Source organism: Vitis riparia, chromosome 13, assembly GCF_004353265.1.
Source record: "Vitis riparia cultivar Riparia Gloire de Montpellier isolate 1030 chromosome 13, EGFV_Vit.rip_1.0, whole genome shotgun sequence".
Lineage (NCBI taxonomy): Eukaryota > Viridiplantae > Streptophyta > Magnoliopsida > Vitales > Vitaceae > Vitis > Vitis riparia.
The window spans coordinates 23,662,812-23,688,757 of record NC_048443.1 but is presented as its reverse complement, the minus strand read 5'-3'; the positions used below and the strand labels follow the sequence as shown (position 1 = coordinate 23,688,757).

General features: G+C 33.6%; 1 protein-coding gene across 7 annotated transcripts; it reads left to right on the top strand.

Annotated features, from left to right (window-relative positions):
- Positions 1-1,810: 1,810 nt before the first annotated feature.
- Positions 1,811-24,850, top strand: LOC117928095 (aminodeoxychorismate synthase, chloroplastic-like). 7 transcript variants are annotated; one of them, XM_034847923.1, is made up of 15 exons: positions 1,811-1,885; positions 3,626-3,790; positions 3,899-4,004; positions 4,797-4,928; positions 5,528-5,604; positions 12,216-12,280; positions 13,774-13,840; positions 15,178-15,465; positions 15,551-15,664; positions 15,889-16,152; positions 17,113-17,189; positions 17,440-17,527; positions 19,081-19,163; positions 22,480-23,097; positions 24,025-24,850. In XM_034847923.1, the coding sequence occupies exons 2-15, from the start codon at positions 3,686-3,688 to the stop codon at positions 24,530-24,532; spliced, it is 2,592 nt and encodes an 863-aa protein (XP_034703814.1). In that variant the 5' UTR covers positions 1,811-1,885; positions 3,626-3,685; the 3' UTR covers positions 24,533-24,850. The 7 variants fall into 7 exon arrangements, with proteins under 7 accessions (XP_034703814.1, XP_034703813.1, XP_034703812.1 ...); XM_034847922.1 differs by having other exon boundaries at positions 3,626-4,004; positions 5,528-5,595; XM_034847921.1 differs by having other exon boundaries at positions 3,626-4,004; positions 17,443-17,527.
- Positions 24,851-25,946: the final 1,096 nt, after the last annotated feature.

The window sequence follows — 25,946 nt, the reverse complement described above, 5'->3', positions numbered from 1 at the left end:
ATATTAGAACTAGAAATCCTTACTACATGAATTAGTGATAAATTAAAGAAAATATGATAGAAATCCTCAATCTAAGCCTGCTTTGGTTCTTCAAAATAGTCCTCATATCACGCCTTGAGTAATTATAGGCAAAGAGAAAACTTGGCAAGAGATCCCAATTTGGAATTTTTTGCCTGTAGGAAGAAATCCCAACTTGGGAATCAAGTTTTGATTGAAAGTCTCACTCTTGGACAATCAAGTTTTGATTGACAGATTCAATTTTGGGCAATCAAGTGCTAATTGTAGGATGATCTTGCATATTATGTTAAACTTCATTTTCAAACCTTCAGTTTGCAACAAGTCCTAATTAAACTAATACTTCGTTTCTTTAATTTAATAAAATTATTTTATTAATATTTGAATTATTAGTTTTTTAGAATTTGAAATCCTAGTTTTATTAAAAATAATATATTAAAAAAATACTAAGAAATGGGTGTAGTAATTTTTTCGTACATTTTCTTAACAAATTTTGAAAAAATTGTTGTAGTTCAAAATTTATCAACAAAGTTTCAATTCAACCGTTTTTAATAACGGTTTTCAAAGCCCTAACAAGAAAGAAAGCCTATCACAAATTAAGTGATGAAGTGGAATATCCATTTTGTACCATAATTGGGGATATGATACATAGAATCCTGGGGGCTTGACACTTGTCGCTTAGTCAGTTGTCAATGAATCTGGACCATATTCTAAGAGGAACCCAAATGCAGAGCACAACTGCACAAGTGGTAACCGCCCTATCCCACTCCCACCCTTCAAATTAGAAACACTTTTTTTATTGGAAAATTTTGATTTATATATAATTTCACATATATTTTATATCTTTTAATAATCATGAATTTTAATATTTATTTATTTATTTTTAATATTTTTATTAAACATATTTATTTATCATTAATTTGAAATTTATCAAATAACCGATCATATTGATATCTTAAAAATCTTTATATTTCCGGTTTAAGTTTCTAACCTTCTTTCATGTTATTATTGCGTATTGTCATAGATTTAGAGATTTCTTAAACTCAGTTGCAATACTTAGACAATTCAACTAATGTAAGTTGAAGGGTTAGTTACTTGAATAGATTGTGATGATAAGGTTTTACCATTTTTTTTTATAATTTGTTATTTTCATGTCTTTAATTGACTCAGAATAAAAGAAAATATTTCATGAAATTTCAAATTAATGATATTAAATTAATTATTTTATTATTTGACTTTTTATACTAATTATTTAACTATAACATATATGAACATTAAAAATTTTAATTGTTATCCTAATCATTCCTCATTTATGTGGAATGTCGAAGAATATAGTTTTTTAATTATTATTTTTATTGTTTGAATATTATTTAATATTTTTGTCTCTAATTTTTTTTCTTTTTTTAATCTCATTATAAAATTTAACAATATAATAATCTTCATTTTTTTTTAATTTATTCCTTAATTTCTTATCTCTAATATGCTTTCATTTTTTTAAAAAATATATATAGATATTCCTATTTTTTATTTTACACAAAGTTATATACTTTTGATAATTTTAATTTTTTTATAATTATGATGGGTTTAATAAATAAATATTTATTTCCTATTTAGTTTTTTATAATAGATATATTATTAAGCTTTATTGCATTTAATAATTATGAATAAAAATTTCAAAAATATTTTAAATTCTTAAAAAAAATTCTTTGAATAAAATTAATATGGCATAATTTTTAAAAAATCGAGAAATAATTATTTATATGATTTTTTTTCCTAATACTAAGGGTGGGTGTTTGGTAGACTTATTTTCTTCACAACGCAACCACCAAAGGCCTTTCAATCTCTTCAGAATTGAGCTGAATCGGCTAGGGTTAGAGTTTCTCAACCCTTACGCCTTTGTTTCTTTCTATTTGATTTAAATTGTAAAATTTATGCTGAAATGCTAATTTCTAGGTTTGGTATTGTTTGGTTTCCGCGAAAACGAGGAGAAAATTACCCGAACTAAGCTAGTTGTATTATATTTGGTCGAGCGAGCGGCTTGATTTGATTCAAACCCCTGTGATACAAAGTTTTATTTTTTAGTTTTTGTTTTTTTTTTCCTTGGTTTTCCAGCATTTTCTCGGCAACCAAACTGATAATCTGGGTTTGCTATGGGTGTTCCTTATATTCGATTTTTCCGAAGGAATGCTTGTTTTTCTTTTCTTTTTTAATGTATAGGTCCGATGTTGTTTGGTTCACAGTAACTGAGTTAAGTTAGGTTCGATTGAGCTGGCAACTTCGTTTAATTCAAAGCCCTGTGATTCAAATTCATTAATTGTCCAGCATGTTATCGGCAACCAAACTGATAATTTGGGTTTGCTATGGGAAATGAAATATAATGTTGATCATGGGTTTGATTTATGTGGAAATTTCAAAATTTGTGATTTCGGGAAAACCACAAGAAATTTATACGGTCTAGAGTGTATTGTGTCAGCTATTCACTTCCTTACCTAGAAAAAATAATCTTGCCTGAAAATACAGTATTCTACAAAAAATACACTTAGTTGCTGGAATTGACAACCAAGAAAATTACAAAAAGCTCACAATAACTGATTAGCTGTATTACGTTTGGTGTGCTCCCCCAACCTCTCTTTCATTTTTTTTTTTTCTTTTATTTCTTTTTCCTTCCATCTCTGTTTCCAAGATCTGCATATTTTCTTCCTAATTCTTATTTGGGATTTCTTTGTAATATTTGAACTGTAAGTGTTCCTGTTTTTACTGCTTTCTTTGGAAAGGAATTTTATAGGAGTTTTGGTTAGCACCCAGTTGCAGGATTTGTTTGTCTGGATCCATTGAGATGAAGTTATGTTCGGTCAGATAAGAAACCATTGCTGAACTTTTAGAATCTGTTGTTACTCCAATATATTGTCTTTTATGTATGTAAATATAGTTCTGTGTTTTGATGTGTTTGTGGTCACTCGTCTTGGTTTTTTTCCTTTCAATATATATGTGTTGATGTGTATGACTATTTTTAGAATCCTAAAATAGCCATTATTTGTTTTGTGAATGAATAGACAAATGCTTCTGGGTTTTGTGGGTTCATGGAGGACCCATCAAATTATGATAGCAATAAGACCTCCTTGCTTTAAGGGATTGGTAAAGCATTATAAAAACCTAAGATGAGTGAATAGTAAAAGAAAAAATTAATGATTATGAAAGAAATGTTTTTTTGGGAAGCAAAAAATTTCATCAATTGAGAACAAAAGGAGGGAGCCTTGAAACGATGGTTGGAAGATGTACAATGGGGACTAGCAAATTAATGTGTTGGTAAAGAGGAGTGATTTATTTTAAGTTGAAAGTGCTCAATGGATGAGGGGAGGAAGATAGGAAAGAACATGTTTTGAGGCAATAAGAAAAGATGTGCTATTCATTGATTTAGTAGAAAACATAGCCCTAGATAAAGCTGGATGGATGTTAAAGATTCATGTTCCAATTCCAAATAGTTAATATCTCAGGTCTGGTTGCTGCACATTAAAAAAATAGTCTCAACTTCTAAACAGAATAATTTATTCAAACTGATCCACATGGAACCCTCATGGTGTACCTGACTCTGCATCTTGTTATTTTGCAGAAGGTGTGGAGGTTGTAGAGGTTTCTCAGACAAATTTGTCATTCCCAGTCCAAGACAAAAATGAAATTTACTTCATGCTCATCATCTTCTGAGCTCATGTTTCCCTCTTTTGAGGGTTTACAATGTACAAACCTGAATGCAGTCATATCCAAACATATACTAAAGGTCAAGAAAAATAATGTTAAAGTATCTAATTGTTATGCCAAAAGGCTGTTCATTTCTAGCCATTTAATGCCTGGACACTTAGAAGGTTTGCATACAGGAAAGAAACAGCTAGAAGATGCAGGTCAGAAATTGGAATTTGTGAGGACATTGTTGATTGACAACTATGATAGTTATACATACAATATTTACCAAGAGTTATCCATCATTAATGGATGTAAGTTCTCTCTCCTCTTCCCCTCATGCCATTGCTTTTTTGTTTTCCAACACCTTTTGCTTGCTTTGATTGTTCTTGATCCTGCAATGCATGACCTATCTTTGCAACTTGGGTTGTCTGTGATTTTTCCATTCCTCCTCTTTGGTTTATGTGATAAGTTTAGTAGTTGTGTGCATCCCTCAAACATCTTGGTAACATACGTTTAAGTCTATTTAACTGAGATCTGGACCTTTTACATAAACTTTTTCCCTCAAAACATAGAAATTAAATTATTCTAACAAATTATAAATATCCTATATGCTTCCTAAAACAATTATATTGAAGTTCTTCTTATAGGCATTAATGAAAAATGTTGGACAATTTTGAAGCATTATTGCCTTAGAGTTAACAAAAGATATGGATGCAGAAAGAGTTGAGTAGAAAAACATGGTTCATATGACAATTGGGATTAAGGATTTGTAAGTTGCGCTGATGATCTGACAAAAAAAGTTGGTAGAATGGAAATGGTCATACTTATGGCTTACCATAGTTTTATTTGATCATCATTAACCAGATTTAGGTTGATGTTCACAATCTTATGCATCTATCTTGATTATTATAGTTTTTCTATGTTTTTTATTCAGTCACACTACTTAATTTTTGTTTCAAATTAAATGAATTGTTCAACTTTGATTCATAATCTTAAATTCCATGGAAATTATTAGTGACATTCTATTGGGCGAGTTAGAAGTTTATCTTTTTGGTGATAACTATGTTTTGATGGTATTCCTTTTTGCTTTTTCGCTGTGCCAGTGCCTCCAGTTGTGGTCCACAATGATGATTTGGGATGGAAAGAAGTTTGCCATTATTTATACGAAGAAAATGCCTTTGATAATATTGTTATATCTCCTGGACCTGGTTCTCCAGCATGCTCGGCAGATATAGGTTAGAAAGATAAATAAACTGTATCATATCCAATTTTTCTTTTTCTTTCGGAGTCAAAAGATTCATTTAAACTATATTCTGGAATTACAGTTTATGACAATTATACCCACATTTTGTGAAGTCATGGCTTTGTCTGGCCACCACCCAATAAATCATGCTTAGAATATCCTCACGGCCTGGAACTGATAGAGGAAGCTGATACCAATATGATTTTCACTTCTCAAGTGGTTCATATTACAATTTGATTGTTGTAGAATCCAAGCAATGCATTAATTGTGTGATTTCCTGAGCCAAGAAAAACATACTGTTGGTGGGAAAATCTCAGCTAAACCTTCAGAATTATGCACTTCCTATACCTGACCTTCATGGGTTTTTAGAGGTTTGTGAGTCAATGCCGTAGGTGATAACAATGCAATTATCATATTCTAGAGTAATGCTTATTTATTGCACTGATAATTACAATTGAAGTTGGTCGAAGATAGGTGGGGGATTGATTCAAAATTGGCTGCAATGAAATCAAGGAACAAATGCATTAGCAATGTGGAATTACGCTTAGTTATTGCATTAACAATTACACTTGAACAATTTCAATCTTACAGGAATATGCCTTCAGCTACTGCTTGAGTGCAGGGATATCCCTATTTTGGGTGTTTGTCTTGGACACCAGGTACTTCACGTATGTTTGAATGCTGTTGATGAACTTTGTATTTCTCATCCAATTCATAGCTCCCACATGCAAACATACGTAGACACAGGCATAGAAACATTTTCATGTATCTATTCAGATGTCTTTTGTAGATCTGGTCTAGCATGCTCTGGTATGTTTGCCTTAAGTTATAGCTGTTGATCTACGATCTATCCTTTTTCTTTATTTTTCACTGTTTTTTATTTTTCCATACCTGTATATGAAATTCATGAAGCTAACCTCATAGATATGAGATCCAGAAGTATAACATTTGGGCTGTAAGAGAGACAATGAAGAAAGGAACTCAGCCTTATGACCTGCTCAATCAGCTATTAAAACTGGGCTTATCTCTAATTACATAAATTATTCAACAAACAAAACTGCTTAGAAATGTCCCAATGGAATATTACTAGTAGTAAGACGTAAACAACAGCAACAATAATAATAATGTCTTATTGGTCCTTGGCATGAAGTAAGATTTGAGAGCTAAACGTCTAGTGTTGATAAAGAAACTTCCTAAATCATCCTCAATGGCCCTTCTCCTGCACACTGAGGCTCATTGAAAAGCCCTCCTTTCAAAACCCTCACAAGTTCCACCTTTGCATTCAGACCTAAGCCCCAATCCCTAAAAGGAAAACTTGCCCTTTTGGCTAAAAGGGCCTTCTTGGTAAATGAGAAACCCAATTTAGTAGTCTAGAGGGGAGCCTTGGGAATATTGGATTTATCTTGAGTAAAAATCACGCTTTAGATCTCTTGCCTTGCTCTTTTCACTATGATGAAGAGGCAAAAAACCATTCTTAATAAGTTCTTTCAATTTTGATAAAATGTTCTCAATTTTTGCATTACATATAAAATAAAAAAATTAGAACTTTTGCTATATGAATATTTGATTGAAGTTTGTAATTAGAATGTATTTTATTAATAATTTACATGACATATTATTATGATGATTATTAATGTCAGAGAGCATGATATACATTGTAAGTCCAAATCTTACAAGCTTAAACTTTTATGAAAATTAATAGTTTAACATGGTATCAAAGTCTCATATGATGATGATGACTAATGTTGGGGAGCATGATATACATTATAAGTCCAAATCTTATAAGCTTAAGTTTTTATGAAAATTGGTAGTCCAACATGGTCTTAGAGCCTCGTTTAACAGGAGGTCATGTGTTTGAACTTCACCACATTTCTTTCCCCAATTTATTGAGGCCATGTGTAGGCCTAAAAGAGGTTGTTTGTAATTTGTTTGTCGACAAGCCTGTTTGAAGAACATAATACCCATTCTAGACCCAAATCTTACAAATTTAAGCTTTTAGGAAAATCAGTAGTCCAACAATTAATTTGATATAATATATTGATATATTAAAGGAATTGAAGTAATTAGCAACCAAATAAATAAAAAACCCAAATCTAGTTACTAAATTTTTAAAAAATATTAGATTTCTAACCGAAGGAAGAAGCAAAAGATTATTTATCTATTAAGCTCATTACAAGGATTGGTTACTTAAAAGTTTTTGAAGGAAAAAATGCAATCTAAAAATTATACTATTGGAAATCATTATTTTGTTCTGAAATAGGCCTATCAAAACCTGATTAATTAATAAATGAACTGGTTTTAAGAAGAATTCAGACTTAAGTGGTAGCCTACTATGGTTATTAAATGTGCCACACAAGTGGGACTCAGTGAACTTAGTTATTTTCCCACTTTTTAGTGCTGATTATTGTGTATGAAACCCATCCCTCTAAGTCTTACTTTGAAAACTCCTTTTTAAGAAAAAAGGGGTTCAAAATCATGTAAGTGTGTAAACCTAAGGAGGAAGGTGATTTGAGTTTAGGAGTATTTTTGAGAGGAACACTAGTCTTGAAGTGAAAAGGGGTTAAAAATCTCTTAAGTATGTAAACCTAAGGTGGAAGGTGGTTTGAGTTTCAAGAGTATTTCTGTAAGGAACCTTAATAGGGAAGTGGCTTTGAAGGTTTTCTAAAGAAAGAACTGCTCTTTGGGATTGTCAGATTGAGTACCTATGGGACACACCCATTAGTTAGGATGCCAACATTCTAGCTAGGTTGTTGCATCGTTGTTCTTGGAAAGCCATTGCTCAGGTTTTCTAGGAATTTTCCAATCATACCTTGTTTAAAGTGGAAAATGGGGCAAAAAATTTGTTTTTGAAAAGACTTGCGATGGGAAGATCAACCTCTTCTCAATTTCGAAATCTGTTCAGAGTTGTCACAATTAGAAATGCTTCTACTTCATCTATTCTTGGTTTTCTTCCTCTTTTTCTTGGAACTTTCATTTTCATGGAAACCTCACTGGTCTTGAAATATAGGATCTTGAAAGATTCATATCATCTCTTGCTAGTGCGATCTTTACATCATAATTTCCAAACATGAGAATTTGATTTATATTGCTTTAGGCTTGTTCAAAGTGAAATATTTCTTCTTAGCCCCATCCAAGCAATCAAATCCAGTATTTTTTATTTTTTTATTTTTTGTAATTCTCCAACAAAAATCATATGGAAATCTAAAGCCCGTCAAAATTTAAAGCTTTTGCCTAGTTAGTGGTCAATAAAAAGGTTAATAGCAATGATTTGCTCTATGTGAGAAGATCTTTCAAAGCCCTTGGCCCAGATTGTTGCACCATGTGCATGGGTAGTGGAAAATCTATTGATCATTTCTTTTATATTGTTTGATGACTTTGTGGTAATGACATAGACTATTCAGATTAACCAAGCTAGGGTGAGTTTCCCTTAGAAGTATAAGTAATGAGATGCCTATTTCTTTTAGAGGGTTGGGGGGCTTTATTAGAGACAAAGTTCTATGACAAAGTGCTTGTCTCATGCTAATTTGGATAGTGTGATAGGAAAGAAATGCAAGATTTTTGAGAATAAGTAGAGGATGTCAAAGGCTATATGAGACCTAATTTATTTCTATTCCCCTTTTTGGGCTTCCCCTACTAAAGCTTTCAAGGGCACTCTCCTCAATGTTATTCAACTTGATTGGGCAATGTTATCTAGTCCAAAGGGTTAAAATAACAAAGGGAGGGACATTGCTTAGGGTCCATTGTGTTAGGGTATGGATTAACTCTTGAGTGGTAATTAAATGATATATGGTTCTTGTATGTTGGCGAAGGTTTCTCCTCTTCTTTTGATCAACGTTTGTACATTTTGGGAAGGAGTCGTCATCCTTCAATTGTACTTTTAATTCATATAAATAAACATTTGTTATTGATAAAAAAATAGGAAAACAAGAAAAGGGGTTTAAAACATGTATTAGATTTTGAAGTGTAAGCTCTAAGTAAGAAATATATCTGAAAATATTAGTTTTTATTTTGGATAAAGTTTCCACAAAATCATAAAATTAATTCCTTAAGCAACTTCTAGGAATAGTGTTTCAAAACTACCTTATTCCACAAAATCTTTTAATTTAAAATAGAAACGTTGAAAGTCAAAATTTTCCACAAAGTAGAAAATTTTAAATGTTGTCCCCCTAACAAAATGAAAAAAGAAAAAAATATTACAGCCTATTTGGGAACCATTTTTAAAAACAATTTTCTATTCTTAAGAATAAAAAATTGTTTTTTAGACTCAAAAACACATTTGTTTATTTTTTGACAAATTTTTTTTTTTTTTAAAGATTTGTTATGATTCTTATGAAAATAGTGTTTTTTGAGAATATATTTTAATTGTTTTCACCTTTTTTTTTGGATGTTTTAAAATTGTTTTCACTTATTTTCTGGAGGCTGTTTTAAATAACAATTATATAAATATGAAGAATGATTGAAAATGAAGAAATATGGATAAAAATTATTTTTAAGAAATATTTGGAAACACATAAATCAAGTTGAAAACATTTTAAGTTCCCAAACATACTTTGCTCTATCAAACATCAAATAATTGTCTTTGAAGACTGTTCTCAAAAACTATTTTCTGAAAATTGTTTTTGATAACGTTCCCAAACAAGCCATAAGTTTTCATAAAATAGTAACTTTTTGAATCTTCTTGAGAAAACAATTTAAGAAATATTATTATTATTTTTTTTGAAAATAATTTGCAACTCGTTTATTTAAATTGACTTCCCTAAAAAGCAATTTGGAAACTAAACATTTTCACATTGATTATTTTTGGATTGTGTGGAAATTGACCAATCTTGAACTCTTTTATATTTATTTATTTATTTTTGATAAGCAAATAATGCCAGTATATTAAAAAGTGCCAAAAGGACGGTAATATATACAAGAACCACTTAACAAAATCAAATAAAGATAGAACCTATATCCATGTACATCTCTGCCCATGAAGACAAATATCTAAGAAAGGTGTTTTTTAAAGCTTGATCTAAATCTCTTCATTATCAAATGACCTCCAATTCCTTATTTCCATATAGTCTAGAAGATGCACAATGGAGCTCCTCTTCAAACCTTCTTACGTCTTTTACTCATAAAGGAATCATGCCACCCCAAGAGTCTCTTTAATGGTAGCAACTTGCACCCATTGAATACCACATAATGCAAAAAGCAATTGCTAAAGAACCCTTACCTTAGGATAAAGGAGAAGGATGTGATCTACGGATTCTTTTTTAACTTCACAAATAAAATATCTATTGACCAAGGGGGGCTTGGAATAAGGATGCTAACCCTTGTGAATAAAGCGTTACTTGGCAAATGGATTTGGAGATTCGCTTCTGATAAGGAGGCTCTTTAGAAGCAAGTGCTGGTGGCAAAGTATGGTCAAGAGGAATACGGATGGAGGACCAAAAAGGTTGTGGATGCGTTTGGGGTGGGGGTTTGGAAAGAGATTTTAAAGGAAGTTGGCTGGTGCTGGGAAAACTTGGTGTTCAAAGTGGGGAAAGGCAATAAAATTAGGTTCTGGACTGACACTTGGTGTGGGGATATAGCGTTGTCCCAAAGGTTCTCGCACCTCTACATCATGGCAGCCCATAGAAACGCGTCAGTTGAAGAAATGTGGGACCAGAATGTTGGAGAAGGAGGCTGGAATTTGAGATTTATTAGGGATTTTAATGATTGGGAGGTGGAGATGGTAGGCGATTTGCTCCAGGTGTTGAGGGAATTCAAGATTACTTGGGAGGAAGATTCGGTTTTTTGGAAGGGAGAGGGAAGTGGGCAGTTTAGAGTGAAGGAAGGGTACAACCGGTTGGATAGGCCTTTGGAGGTCGTCTTCCCGAAAAACAAAATTTGGGTGGAGAGAGTTCCAATTAAAATCATGTTTTTTGCGTGGGAAGCTACTTGGGGGAAGATATTGACTCTTGATATGCTCCAGAAGAGAGGATGACAGCTTCCCAACTGCTGTTTTTTGTGTGCTTGTGAAGCGGAAAATGTGAACCACATCTTCTACATTGTACAGTGGCCAGAGTGCTGTGGGATTTAGTGTTGGGTTTAGTTGGGGAAAAAAAGGAAAAAGCTTTGGAATTCCATTCTATTATTTATTTTTTGGACGGTTTGGAAGGAAAGGAATAGACTAACTTTTAGGGGGAGGAGTTAGCAATTCAGAGATTTAAATATTCTTTTGTATGTAACATTTGGGGTTGGGCTAAATTGTATATGGATGAGGAGCCGCATTCCCTTATAGGATTCCTGGAGTGGCTAGCCTCCAGTTAAGGGGTGGTAAGTTTTTGGCCTTTTTGCTTGTAAGGCCTTAGCTGCCTTGTATACGTCCTGTATACTTTGGGACTTTTTAGCCTTCTTTCAATGAATTTTGTGTTTGCTTATAAAAAAAAAAAAAAAAAAAATCTATTGACCAACAACCACCCTCTCTTTTGAAGTTGGTCTAGCGTTAAGACCTTTCCCTACCTAGCCTCCCAAATGAAAAAACGAACTTTAGAAGGCACCTAAGAATTCCAAATAATGTTTGTTAGAAAGGAAATCGATTCCCTTGGATCCAAGGTGACGTAAAGAGACATAATTGAGAACTTTTTGTTTTTCTTAAGTTCATCCACACCACCTTGTTTTCCCCCTCACTATCTATTGCCACTTCATGTCGCCTTGAAAATAAATCTGTCTAATTCTCAATCATTTAAAGGTTTAGAGAAACAAGGGTTCTAAATACTCCTCTCTCTGGTATGATCCCATAAATCCGCAACCTAGGCTCTTTTGAAATGGCTAAGGCATATAATAAAGAAGGGAAGAAAACATACAACAGTTCATTCCCATACCACTTATCCTTCCAAAACTTCACCCTCCTTCTATTACCTACCATGAATGAAGATCTACTATAAAAGTTGTTTCAATCCTTCCTGATGAATTTTCAAAGCCTGACCCCATAACCATCTCTCATTTCATGGGATTGCCAGCCTCCCTCCTCCACCCCACATTTTTCATTGATGGCCAGACTCCAGTTCACTTAGGGATTCATAAGAGCAGTTCACTTTTATTATCATAGTTATTTCAACTCACATATTATTATTTTTTGAATTCTCACGTATATGTTTTGTTGCTTATCAAATTAGCTTTTGCTATTTTTAAAAGAGAGCATGAGGCTAATCTTTCCATTGTATGTTTATGTCAAGTGCTAATGTTTCTGCTGACTCTTTTCTTTTGCATTCTTGTAAAAAAGAGTTGAGCTGAATTATTTGTGATTTGACAGGCTTTGGGATATGTGCATGGCGCTCGAGTTGTCCATGCATCTGAACCAATTCATGGACGCTTGAGGTATGGTGATATTTAATTGCAAGGTTGCCTTTTGGTTCTTTTTGTTCTTATTGACAATTTAGAGAACTAGTTTTCCCATTTTAGCATGAGACGCAATTTGTTTGTAGACACTTGAATTGACACATTGGTCAATGTTTGGTTGAAATGAGTCATGTCATTTTTTTGGTTGAATATGGATAAGCTAGGATATGGTTGTACTTCTGTTTTTTTGTCAGTTTTTGTCTTCTCTTTTGCACTTAGTTCTTAGGTCTGCAAATGAGCAGATCTGGTCATTAGTAGCTTGGTTTCGCACAAAAGAAAGTATTTACTAGATGAGCCAAGCTTGAGATTTCCTCTTGGGCTTTCATTAAGCAGCACCAAGCTTGGGTCATATGGGCTAGTGAACTCTTTGTATGATAATAATATAGGTTTTTTTTAAGTCATTTTGAATTCCTGAACTTGTATTTGAAGTTTTAAGATTTTTCACACTTTAAAAATTGGAAAGACCCAGGCTGTGACCGGTTGGAATGTAAATCTCCAGGCCCAAGGTCTTTAAAATGATAATTCTTAATGAACTTGGCAAGCTTTTGAAGTCTCCAGCAACAGCAAATAAGGAATGTGTTGATAATAGATTCTACTTCATCATGGGTTTTGTATTCAAATCACTACACATTTCCATTGAAGTGAACTTTGTTAGAGTGCATTATATACATTGCATGCCCAAATTCTACAAACTTAAACTTTTAGGAAAATTGGTTGTGAGATACATGGTGTTAGAACCTTGTTTGGTGGGAGGTCATGTGTTTGAACCTTAATGTGTGTTTATTTTCCTAATTTATTAGTAAGCTCGAAAGAGGCCGATTGTGGTTGTTTGCCTGCGAGTTTGTGTGTCTTTTCATGTGTCGGTATGAGGTCACACATGAGGGAGGGTGTTAGAATGCATGATATGCATTTTGGGCCCAAATCCTACAAACTTAATGTGAAGAAGGGTGTTAGAGTACATGATAATCTTACAAACCTAACATGAGGAAGGGTGTTAGAGTACATGATATACATTATGGTCCAAAGTGCATATCATGCACTCTAACACCCTCCCTCACACGTGGCCCATATTGGCACATAGGCCTATAGGCAAATAACCACAATCAGTCTCTTTTGGGCTTAATAAATTGGAGAAATAAATATGCGGTGAGGTTTAAACACATGACTTTCAGCTAAAGAAGACTTTGATACTATGTTAGACAATCAGGTTTTTTAAAAGTAAAAACTTTTAGGATTTGGGCCTGCAATGTATATCATGTATCCTAACAAACTTAACTTAGCAAGCTTGTGAGTGGAGCCAAGCTACTAAAAACAAGGTCATGCTGAGTTTGAATAGAGATTAGTTTGAGCTTGAACAATGCTAAATTCAGGCAAGCTGGACTCAAATGCCACACTAGTTGCCTTGGCTCAATTTGACTCATTTGCTTACCTATTGATTTTACTCCTGCTAACCTTTTCCTTTCTCATCACAGTGAGATTGAGCATAATGGGTGCAGGCTGTTTCACAACATTCCTTCTGGCAAGAATTCTGGATTCAAGGTCAGTCTATTTTCATAAAAATAAAGAGTTTAAATTCATTAATCACCTTGTAGTGGATTTTATTTTTCCTGGCAAGTTCATTAGTATATCCTTAAGAACTATATTTTGGTTTGTGAACCAGTCATTGAAGGAGCATTTTTGGGAGTGATAAAAAAAACTTGTACCATAAATTTATGGGACTTGAACCTGTGCCATTAAGGTGTTAGGTTATCTCTTACCACTAGATTAAGTTTAGCATTGTCTTTTTTGTTTATTTTTTTGGTGTTGTATAAAGAGAAAAACTGTGCTTAACCTTTGATTGTTTGAAAAGCAAAATGCTAGAACAAAAATCCCACTTGGATCCAGTTTTGCATCTTTTAAGTAAAGAAAACCACTCAGGCGATTTCATTGTAGGGAAAAAAGAAAATAGGAGGAGAAAAAAAAAAGAAGCTGTAGCACAACACAACACATCAACTTCCACACAAATTGCCCTTTGCCCTGTTTTGCACAACATCTTAGGAACAATGAATGTTCCTATTTTTATTTAAATCTTACTACACTTTTTTTTATCACCTACTTTTCTTTTTATCCTTCTGTATAACAAAAATTTTCTTCATTTTCTTAATGAAATTATTAGATTTTTAAAATTAACAACAAAATTGAGTGGGAGATCAATGGATGAATCAGTGCTTGGTTTTATATATCTAGAAAAACATATTAATGGCATTGATAATGAGGTTATCATATAACACCTTCAAAATATAAGAACTTATCGAGGACAATAGTAAGTTTATGAATAAGAAGTACTATCAATCAATATTTAAGTTTTTGTTTTCATTATTAGTTCAAGAATTTTCTTTAATCTTCTTGTTGTTAAAGGTTGCCCTTCCATTGTAAATTCTTGCATAGTGACTCTGCTCAATTTTTCATTACTTTTATTGTTGTATTGCTAATATTGCATGCATTAAGCAGGATGTTCAGTTGCTGTTGTTTTGCAATTATTCTGAAATGACATCCTGGAAAGGGCAATGACAAAAAAGTGCCATCAAAGCTAAATCATATAAAACAACTCTTGATATGTTGCAAGATTTTGTGGGGAAATATTAGAAAAGTGAGAAAAATCACTACCTTGCATTCTAACTGTTTTGCTAGAATTAAAGTTACAATTGTTCTTCAAATTTGAACCGTGTTTGTAAAAAATTGGAGGATAGTCTGATGGTATTAACCTTGTTCCTTGGCAATAACCTTGTTCCTTGGCAATTACCTTGTTCCTTGGCAATTACATGCTTCATCTCCTATGGACCAATATGATAAATATGGCTTCCCCCTTAATTTTGATTTGTCATTGTTTGTTTCAGGTGGTTCGGTATCATTCCCTTGTTGTAGATGCTGAATCACTTCCAAATGAACTTATTCCTATTGCATGGACATCTTCTAGCGACTTACTTTCTTATCTTGAGACCCAGAAGTCTGATATTGTTCTTGAGGCTTATGAGAGTCAGAAAGGGCAAAAATCCTCCTTCGATTCTTTCTCATCAAAATTAAAGAATGGAACTTCTTGGCCGTCCAGGCATACTGAACGCATGGGAAACAGTAAAGTCCTCATGGGTATCATGCACTCTACCAGGCCTCATTATGGTTTGCAGGTGTGTTAAATTTTTGTTGTGTTTGTAATTGTCTCAGCTATATTTATTGGATTGCTAGTCTGTCACCTTTTATTTTTGCCTTCAGTTTCATCCTGAGAGCATTGGGACCAGTTTTGGAAGGCAAATATTCAAGAACTTCAGAGAGATGACCCAGGATTATTGGCTGAGGTCAAGATCATCAGTTGTTAGTGAGAGAAAGGTGAAATTGGTTATAATTTAAAGTTGGGGCTATCCTCTGAGCCTCCTAATTGAAATTATTAATGGATAGACCGGTTATTGTCCTGCATGGCATTGCTGGACAGTGCTCTTTAGCTTACACTGTAGGATGGTGTATAGCTTTCATTATTTTCGTTTGCATTTGGAAATGTGTATGCATTCCTGTTATTTCTTTCAAGCCATACAGTTTATTTAGCATATGTGCAGGCACGTCATGCAGGTCTACCATTCAGAGGGATTCCCAAACGTAAGCAATTAGTAAATGATGTAGATGCCAGAAAGTCTTTTGGCATGTTGAATTTGCTAAATCTTTCAGTTCCAAGCAGTGGTTTTACATTTCTGAAATTGAAATGGAGGAAATTCAATCACTTGGCTAGTGAAGTTGGTGGAGCGAGAAATATATTTTGCAAACTCTTTGGAGATCACAAGGCTGAAAACACCTTTTGGCTGGACAGTTCCTCCACAGAAAAGGTTTATTGTTGTTGAATGTTCTTCTGTTTTCCCCCTCTTTATAAGGATAATTACTTTGAGATGTTTGCTTACAAATAACTGCCGCAATTTGCAACACATTCTTCTTTTGACTGGATTTCAAAGTTTTATTGACCACAATTTCCTTCTCAAGATAAAAAAATTGAGCCTTTCTATCTCAAAAGTTTTGTTGTAGGTCTCATATGCTCTCACAAGTTTTGTATTGGGTTTCACATGCTCATACATGTAACTTTACAAGTTCAGCCAGAAACTTGAAATTTTAGTTGTTGAGGGATCTCTTTTGGGGGAGTAAGCAGATAAATCTCTGGAAAATTTGGGAAGTAGGTTTTATATTTTTCTTTTCTAGATTTTGAAAATACTTTTGATTTTGTTTGAAACCTAAAATTTTGAATTAGAATTTGACTTTTGATAGACATGGTAAGATATGTGCCTTTCTCTGGCTTCCCTTTTGCATACTTTCAATGATATTTTAATGTAAAATTTGAAAGTTCAAATGTTTGACCTGTGTTATATTTCACTATTTTAGATTGGAAATCTTTTAGATGCCGTGTTCAACCTCCCTCTCTTATAGTAGCTGATAACACAGTGACTCCCTCATAAATAGATACCCCTTGTTTGCACCTACACACATTGAGCATGTGGCAATTTTTTGTTATGTAGGGTTGCTATTTTATTCAAAAGAACTCAATAGATGGTAAGTTCCTGTGGAAAATCGAAGTTTGTGTGCAAAAATTGTAGGAAGCTTTATGATGGGATGGTTACAGCTATATGACTGTAAATTCCCTAGCTAGGGATGGATAAGTTTTTTATGCTGTTGCATTATTTTTATTTGTAACTTAGACACCATTGGAGTCTTGTTACCATGGTTTTGGTGAAGTTCATTGTAGTTTTGTCTTGATGGTGGAAATTCCTCTCTTTAAGACAGCTTTTATCTATGTCTAGAGGGCACGCTTTTCATTCATGGGAGGTAAAGGTGGATCTCTCTGGAAGCAGGTTACGTTTAAGTTGTCACACGAAAGGTTTGGACTTATCAATCTACTCAGTTTTTGCCAGATATTTGATATTTGTTTTTTTCTTTAAGATTTGAAGTTCTATTCCATGGTGGGCACAACTGTGTTTTCTTCTAATATCTTTTACCAGATTATGTGGTTATCCTTATTCTTAAATTGGAGAACAATCTTTAAGTTCTGATGCATCCATCAAGTATATTAGTTTCTCCTTTGAAAATGATACATTTGCTTCCTTCATTTTTACCGATATGACTTTTAGAAGGGGAGGTAACCTGTTGATTGAAGATGGTCAAGGCTGTATCAGAAGCATATTTTTGGAAGATGGTTTCTTAGATTTTTTGAACAAGGTATATTTGATGAATATTATTGTGATAATTGTATGTTCTATTCATACTTAAACACAAGCATCTGCATATGATATTGTCAAATAAAAATTTAATTCATATTTGATCTATTCTACTGTGCTTTATTCCTCTTTTTCTGAACAGCAACCAGTGTGCATTAAGAAATAAATTGTGACTCACATGCAACTTTACCATGCATGGGATACCCTTTTACATTAACTTGCACCTCTAAGTTTATTTTTTCCTTACAAAACCTTTTTTTGTACTATATCAAAGTTCATATCATCCGGCTTGACTAAGTTATCTAGTCTTCTTTCACTTTTTCAATCCACATATAACCTTAATTCATTTTTCTACCAACAAACGCTGTGCCATAAGGCATGGTGGTGCCTATTGCCATTGTGTTGTACTAGCTCAAGAGTAAGCATATTCTTGAGAAATCTTGTCCTTAATTTGGATATGACCAAGTGCAGGTCATATCATTCCTTCCCATGCCTATCCATGTGAAGTCTCTCTTAAGCCTGACCTCTAAGATTGGGGAAGTGGAATCTTATGAGCATTTGTTGTGAAGTTTTTATGGCTAACATATGAGGCACCCATGAGAAAACGAATGAGATTGGTTTTTTTAATGTTTTGCAGGCTTTCTCTGAGATAATTTAACGGATTTTCAGCTGCTTTTGGTAATAGTCTGCCCCTTAATGAGCTTGTTTGGAAGCAACAGCTTCATGTAAAAATGCTTTCCCCTTCCCTATTAGTTTGTGGCCCTAGATACAGCTTCCACTATCTGTGATCTGATGCTTGTAAATAGGAGATGTCAAATAGATGTACCTTTGTATCCAACCAGAAACCATGGACCATTTCCCATTCATCTTCATTCTTTATTCTGTAGTGGAGCTGATTCCTTCTCAAATTCAGCATGTAAAGGATAATGCTTAAATTTGTGGTCAATCTTCTCTAATCTTAGAGTTCTGAAATTTGGAATAGGAGAGGATGTTAGATGTGGAAGGTTTTGATCTTTTCCTATGTTCAGATTTTATGGGAAGATTGAGAGAATGATTGTTATCATCATCCACTTGCATATGTTCTCCCCTTCAATTTGCAACATTTTCTGTTTGAAAGCAGTCAAATCAAGTATGGTAGATCTCTCTTGCTTTAATTCGTGTGGTTGCCAATGGTTTTCACCATTTTTCCCATACATTTCTCTTTCTTAGTATATCTGTTTACCAATAATTTTCAGTATTTCACTGTATCTGGATGAATATACAGTTCCTTAGGTGGGAATGATAGAAAAACTCTCTTAGGAGAATACTGGTTGTGATATTTTTCTTTCTTGTCTTTATCCCCCTTTTTCTAGGCAATTTTAACATGTATTTTTATATATTGTTGTGCTTATTCAAATATTTTTCCATGGAAAGTGCTTTTCTTTTTAGTGATCCAAAACTCTTATTGCTCATACATACTCTTATTTTCTGTTTATTCTGAATTAAAATTTTGTCTGATTCTATGCATAGAACTGATTTTATTAAGTATTTCTTGTTTCTTGATCTGTGTATTAGGAGCTCTTATCATTACGTTACGAGGAAAAGGACTATGAAGGACTACCATTCGACTTTCATGGTGGATATGTTGGGTACATTGGGTATGTGTTTAAGTTTATTCAAAAGTGCAATTTGTGAATGAACTTTTCATTACCCCCGATTCTTTATCTCAACTATTAGAATTTATGGCATGAATCCAATTTCATTGTTCTATCCTGTGGAAAAACAACATCATACAGTAATGCATGACATTCAAAATGTCACTTAATCTCTACCTGTAGTTTATTGGTTATCCTTGACTTTGATTGCTTTCTACCTCATACTAGCCCACCTAACCAGGGTCTCATAAACTTGTACAATCATTCAGTGAAGTGTTTCTCACTTTTATCACTTCTTGAGGTACTATTAGGTTTCCCATGATTATCATCTTTTGTTTTCTTTCTCTCAGTATTATTATCTCATGAACATTTATTTTTTTAGTTGGAAAAAAGCTATCTGTATTTTTTTTCTCCAAAACGCTTGTGGAAATGGAATCCTTGTTGAGAATCCTTATTTTTTCCTTTGAAGAGAATACTGTAGTGTTCTTAACCAATAGTTCCCAATTTGTTGTAAATTTGTGATGCAAGATGCATTAGGTTAATCTTGCATAATAAATCAACAAAGGGTAAATTCCAAGTTAAAGAAATGAATGTCAATTCGATATGCAAAGAGCAAAAAGGGGTAGACAAATGGAATGCTGAATGAAGGACTACATAAGTGCACAAGAAATTAAAAATAAAAGGGGAAACTAAAATGGAAAGGACATTATATAGAAATCAAATCCTTTTGAAGCAAGAGCCACTTACAGGGTCTGTAGTATGACTCAGCAGCTTCCATGAGGAGTCCAATATCAAATACTTTTATCCACAGACATGGCACAGAATTGGTCTGACTCTGTTGACTCGGTAGAGCTGTTGATTCAACTTGGTTGACTTGCCCAATTTAGTGAAATTATCTTAACTTGAATCTCATATTTTTCATTAAGATTCACCAATAAAAAATATGAAATCGCTGTGAATTTTTCTCAAATTTCCTCTACAACGGAAGAAAATAATAGATTCATCCATTATGAGGAAGAAGAAAGGGTTGAAATCACCCCATGAATCATCTTGCAAGCTCCATAAGAACCTTAGGCTTGGGTTTAGTCAAGCTTAGGGCTATGGAATAGGCTATTCAATCAAACTAGGATGGATTGGGTTCTGCATGATCATTTCATACAAGGGTTTGGGGAACTCCATTAGAAGCAAAGACCTTTTGACAAATCACTTGTCTTTGCTTTGGATTGTGTGGTGAGAGAGAAATATTAGAATCTTTGATAATAAGTGGAGGATGATAGAAATGTTGTGGGATTTACTTCACTTATATTCTTCATTTTAGGCCTCTTGTACCAACACTTTTAAAGACATTCCTCTCAATGTTATTTATCTCAACTGGCATTTGATGTGTAGAGAAAAAAAGTTTGGATGACAATGCAAGGAACTTATTCTAGGTTTGAGATGGTGTCTGTGTAATTCTTATGTGGACTAAACCATGTTGTTTAGGTTTCCATGTATAGTAGAAGAGTTTTGACATATTTTGAAAATGTTTTTTATGATTATGGGAAGGACTTCTCATCCTTCTCATGTACATTTTATCCATAATAAAATTTTCCAATCAAAAAGATAAAAACTAAAACCCTAGACTTGAGACTAGGATTCACATCATTGAGTTTTGAACTTTGTAAGTGATTCATTAGGTTTTCAATAGAGAAAATGAACAACTTCATTGATGGAATCAAAAGGAACTTTGGTTGTAACGAATTGATGCTATGACTTACTTCGACAAACTGGCATCATCGAAATCTTCATTGGGAGCAATAATTTCAATATCATCTCATCTCAATGAGTCTAATGACATCTCATATATATATGTATTTATATTTTGATCATAAACAAACATATGTATTAATTAAGAATAAATACAACATGAGAATGATAAGAAATCCTCCTCATGAAATATAGACCTGATAAAAAAGAACTAAGTAAACCTCCTCAATACAAGGGGCTATACAAAATGTACAAAAAGCCTATACAAGTGTAACAAAACATTAAATCGAGTTTGGGTTAGGCTTAGGTTGTTTGAACCTTGGCTTGAGTCAAACCCAAATTGAGTTTAGGTTGAAAAAACCTAACCCAAGCCCAACCAGAATATTGAAAATGATTGCCCAAACCTGTCTAAATTTTGGATTGATTGACTAACTAGCCCAAGATGCACTCCTAATGATTTGTCTCATCTCTCTAAAAGTGGCCTATAGGCATGAATTTTCAAAGAGTTCAAGAAAAGGAAGAAAGGAATTTGGGAAGTTCTTTTATTGGAAATTTCTGTTTTAACTTGTATTTTTAAACTTTCTATTTTCTAAAAAGTTTGTTTTTTAAGAGTTTCCATTTGCGTCATTTTAATAATTTTCGAAACTTTTTTATTAGAAACTTTTGCTACATTTAAAAAAATAAATAAATAAATAAAGTTTTAGGTTTCTAATTCTGAAAGTAAAGTTTATATTTTCTTTTTAATTCCATCATTTAAAGGGTTTAGGATTTTGAGGATAGAAATAAAAGTCCTAACAAATTACTATCTATTGAGTCTTAGGATTTTTTGAAGTCTATAAATGAGGTTAATTGCTATAAAATTAGATTAATGATGAGCAATGTTATTTTTCTTTTGATGGCATACTTTGCAATGTTTTCTTCTAGGCGAGATTCCTAAAAGACCTTAGTGAGATTTGAATGTTTCCTGTCTTTTCTTTTCTTTCTCATCTTTCTTTTTCTCCTTGCCATTATTTTTATTCATCGTTCTTTCCTTACGTCCTAAAAGAGTGGAGCCGTAGGCCACTTTGTTTAATTATAGACAACCACCCTAGGTTTTACCTGCATCATGCCCTTAACATAGAAGATGTTTCAAAAGCATCTGGAGGGAGTGGCTGGGCCTTCTCAGAATTCATTTGATGCTCTGTTGGGGATGGCGTTTGAGTGAGATTCTGATAAGAAAGTTGATGTGGAGATATTGCTCCAAAAGGATAGATTTCTGGACCTTTTCAGAATAGTTGGGAACAAAGAGGCTTCTGTTTCTATTGGAGCTCTGCTTGGAGTCAGGGTGCTGTTGGAACCTCAGATTTATATGGTTACTTAAGTGACTTTGAGTTGGCTTTGGTAGCTTCATTTCTGAACCCAATCCAGAATTTGTCAATCATACTTCAAAATAGAAGTTGAAATCTAGCATCAGATGAGAATTTCTGTTGTTTTGTAACTGTTTGCATTTGTTTGGTTTCTAATTTTCATGTCATTCTTTGTATGGATTTCAGCATGTTTTGTAATAGCTAATATGAACCCTCCTGTAATGCAGGTACAACCTTAAAGTCGAATGTGGCATGGCATCGAACCATCACAAATCAAGCACACCAGATGCTTGCTTCTTCTTTGCAGATAATCTTATAGTCATTGATCATCATTATGATGATGTATATATTATGTCCTTACATGAAGGACAGACTGCTACAACACAGTGGTTGGATGATACTGAGCAAAAACTTCTAGGTTTAAAAGCTTCTGCTGCAAAAAAATTCAAGGTGGAGAGTCCACAGCCTGTGACGCATTCCCCATCTAAAGCAGGTTTTTTTGCTGAGAAATCTAGAGAACAGTATATGAAAGATGTTGAGAAGTGTCTTAAGTTAATTAAAGATGGAGAAAGTTATGAATTGTGTCTTACAACTCAAATAAGAAAGAGAATTGGGCAAATAGATTACTTGGGACTTTATCTTAACCTTAGAGAAAAAAATCCAGCACCATATGCAGCCTGGCTTAATTTTTCGAAGGAAAACCTGTGCATCTGCTGTTCTTCACCAGAGAGGTTTCTACAGCTGGATGGAAATGGTATTTTAGAAGCAAAGCCCATCAAGGGTACTATTGCTCGTGGTTTGACGAAAGAGGAAGATGAACACCTCAAATTGCAACTACAATACAGGTAATACAAGTTGAAATTGTCAGTTTCTATGTTTTCTATTTTGAAATTCAAGAGAGAAAAGAGGAGAGAAAGAGAATGATGTAAAAGAAATTAGCGTTCTCTCTCTAGCTTATTACATTCATATTTAAAAAGGCCAAAATACTGTCTTGCAGTGTCAGCCATAGACAGCATTGAAACTGAAAAGATGGCACTGCTATGCAACACGGCCAACAATATGGACCGGCTCTTATTTCAGCAAAATAAAAACTATAATTGCGTTTGGTTGTATTTCCCTGAAAAATAAATCAGTTCTTGAAATTGCTATTTAGTTACATGAAATAGAAGCAAATTTTCTTATAATGCTCTCTTGCAATACACTATCAGTTGCTGCTTATCTTTGAGGTCTATGATGTGATGAACATAGAATGCCTGGTTGATAATGAGGTGAATATGAATTCTTGTCTCTACTCTCACACTTTTCTTTAAAGTAGATTAGTGTTTTGTGAAAAAGAGTGATAAACCACCAACAGTGTCTTATCAGAAGGTTAATTCTTCCTTTTCGCTGTTCTTTTAGACCATGTAGCCAATCTTGCAGCATTGGTAGTGACCATTCATTTTGATGATCATCAATTAATTTCTTTTCTACTCTTAGCTGAGTTTCTTAAGTTACGGTGCTTGTTTATTGGTAGTATACTCAGCTTTTAATCTTTATGCAAATCCCTGTTTACATTCTTGACAATTTAGTCCTCTGGTTTTTATACATGCTTACAAATGTTATTGGTTAATGATTCACCTGTGCTGGTGGAATATGAATTTCAATTTTGTTATTCTGATTAGGAGATTTTCTATACAAATATCTAATGAAGACAATGTTTTTGAGTCCAAAAATAATAATTTTTAAAGCCTAATATGTTGTTTGCCATAAACTAACTCTCTCTTCCTCAACAGTGAAAAAGATCAGGCTGAAAATCTGATGATCGTTGATCTTCTAAGAAATGACCTTGGTCGTGTCTGTGAACCTGGATCTATTCATGTTCCTTGTCTTATGGATGTGGAATCATATGCAACTGTTCATACCATGGTGAGTACCATTCGAGGAAAAAAGCAATCCAAGATGAGCCCAGTCGATTGTGTCAGAGCAGCCTTCCCAGGTGGATCAATGACAGGTGCCCCGAAGTTAAGATCAATGGAACTTCTTGATTCTATTGAAAATAGTTCTAGAGGTATCTACTCTGGCTCCATTGGGTTTTTCTCATACAACCAGACATTTGATCTCAACATTGTGATAAGAACGATTGTCATACATGAGGGTGAAGCTTCGGTAGGTGGAGGAGGGGCTATTGTTGCTTTGTCGAATCCTGAGAGTGAGTATGAAGAAATGATTCTTAAAACACGTGCCCCAGTAAATACTGTTCTTGAATTTCAAAAAGAATCAGTATCAAATCAAGTAAAATAGTCAAGTTAGTGGGGCAAATGCTGTTGTAGAATTTCAAAAGGAATCAGTGTCAAATTAGTGAAGTAGCAAAGTTAGACATTCTTTATTCATAGCCTTCTGCATTGTTTTTTTTACTATTTTCCTTCTCATGATTTGATTATAGAACACAAAGAATTCAAAAGGGCACAGAAAACTATACCAGTGTAGGTTGTAGTGTAACATCTGATTCATGTGCTATTATTTTGTCACACAATAAGGAACATTGTATTTTTTACTCAAATTTTGAGATTGAAGCAGAAAGAATCAAGTGGGTCAACTGAGAACTGCAGTATTATTTCATAGCTTTCTTTCTTTTACTATTTGGCTTTTTATATTTGTTTGGTTGTGTCTTGAACTAGTTATTGAAGCAACTTTAAATTAGTTACATGTTGAAAATAATTAGCCACCCAAAGCAGAAAGCACAGAGCATTTTTCTGATTTGGGGTCCAAGCATTAGTGTATTGGTTTCAGCAGGCACCACATGCAGGACTCTACAATGTAAATGATATAGGTTTGAATGCTCAAAGCAAGTAAAGATAGAATAGTGGAAACTTAAATCTCATTTGTTATCTTTGTTTTGTCCTTACACTACCTTAAAGATGTCTTTCTACTTCTCATACTCCCTTGAAGATGTTTTATTTAAGACTTAGCACTTGATGTTGTTATGTTTGCTAGAGTTAAAACCAATAATAGAGGGATTTAACATAGACTTGTTACATCTCAATAATAGGTTGACCCTCTCGCTATTAAATTTTTTTATGGAAAGTTAAAGAGTCTTGCTTGATGGTTCGAGTTAGAAGTTTGTCAAGGTGAGATGATTTGTGCATGCATTAAACCCATCTAATAGAATTGAGAAGAAAAGGGTATGTCAACATTGAGGGCCCATCAACATCTATTGTCATGTCACCATAAGCATAAGCATGGGAATGTGATTAGTATAAGAGGTGATTTTTGAAGGTCTAGGGAGGCTCCTATTAGTTAGGTTTGACAAACGGATGGGGTTCAACATTGGACCTCTATATAAAGAGCCTAAAGGTTCACCAAGAATAATAAAATTGGTAACAAGAAAAATAGACTTCAATTACTTTGGATCTTAGCCTCCTTATTGATCTTAAGCCTATTTTCTAGAATCTCTTCTTAAGTTCTGCTTGGTACTTTGTCTCAACTTTGGCACCAATGTTGCTTGCTCCTTCCTATTCTTCTCCTAATCAAAGCTTAAATTCTCACTCAAGGCTTGAAACTTTCTTTTTGAGTCAACTTTTATTCATAAAAGAACCCTTCATCAACAAGTTCTCCATCAAATATCATTTCCATGACCTCCAATACACGATATATTAGCGATATATTTCGATATTTTCTTCCATAATTGGATATATTGTTTATAAGCATTTAATAG

What these genes read in the sequence shown, in the direction of transcription:
- LOC117928095 (XM_034847919.1), top strand. Translation starts at nt 3,686, where the DNA reads ATGAAATTTACTTCATGCTCATCATCTTCTGAGCTCATGTTTCCCTCT. An exon ending in GGCCTCATTATGGTTTGCAG is followed by an intron (nt 15,466 to 15,550) that starts GTGTGTTAAATT and finishes TTTTGCCTTCAG; the next exon opens with TTTCATCCTGAGAGCATTGG. An exon ending in AAATTGCAACTACAATACAG is followed by an intron (nt 23,098 to 24,024) that starts GTAATACAAGTT and finishes CTTCCTCAACAG; the next exon opens with TGAAAAAGATCAGGCTGAAA.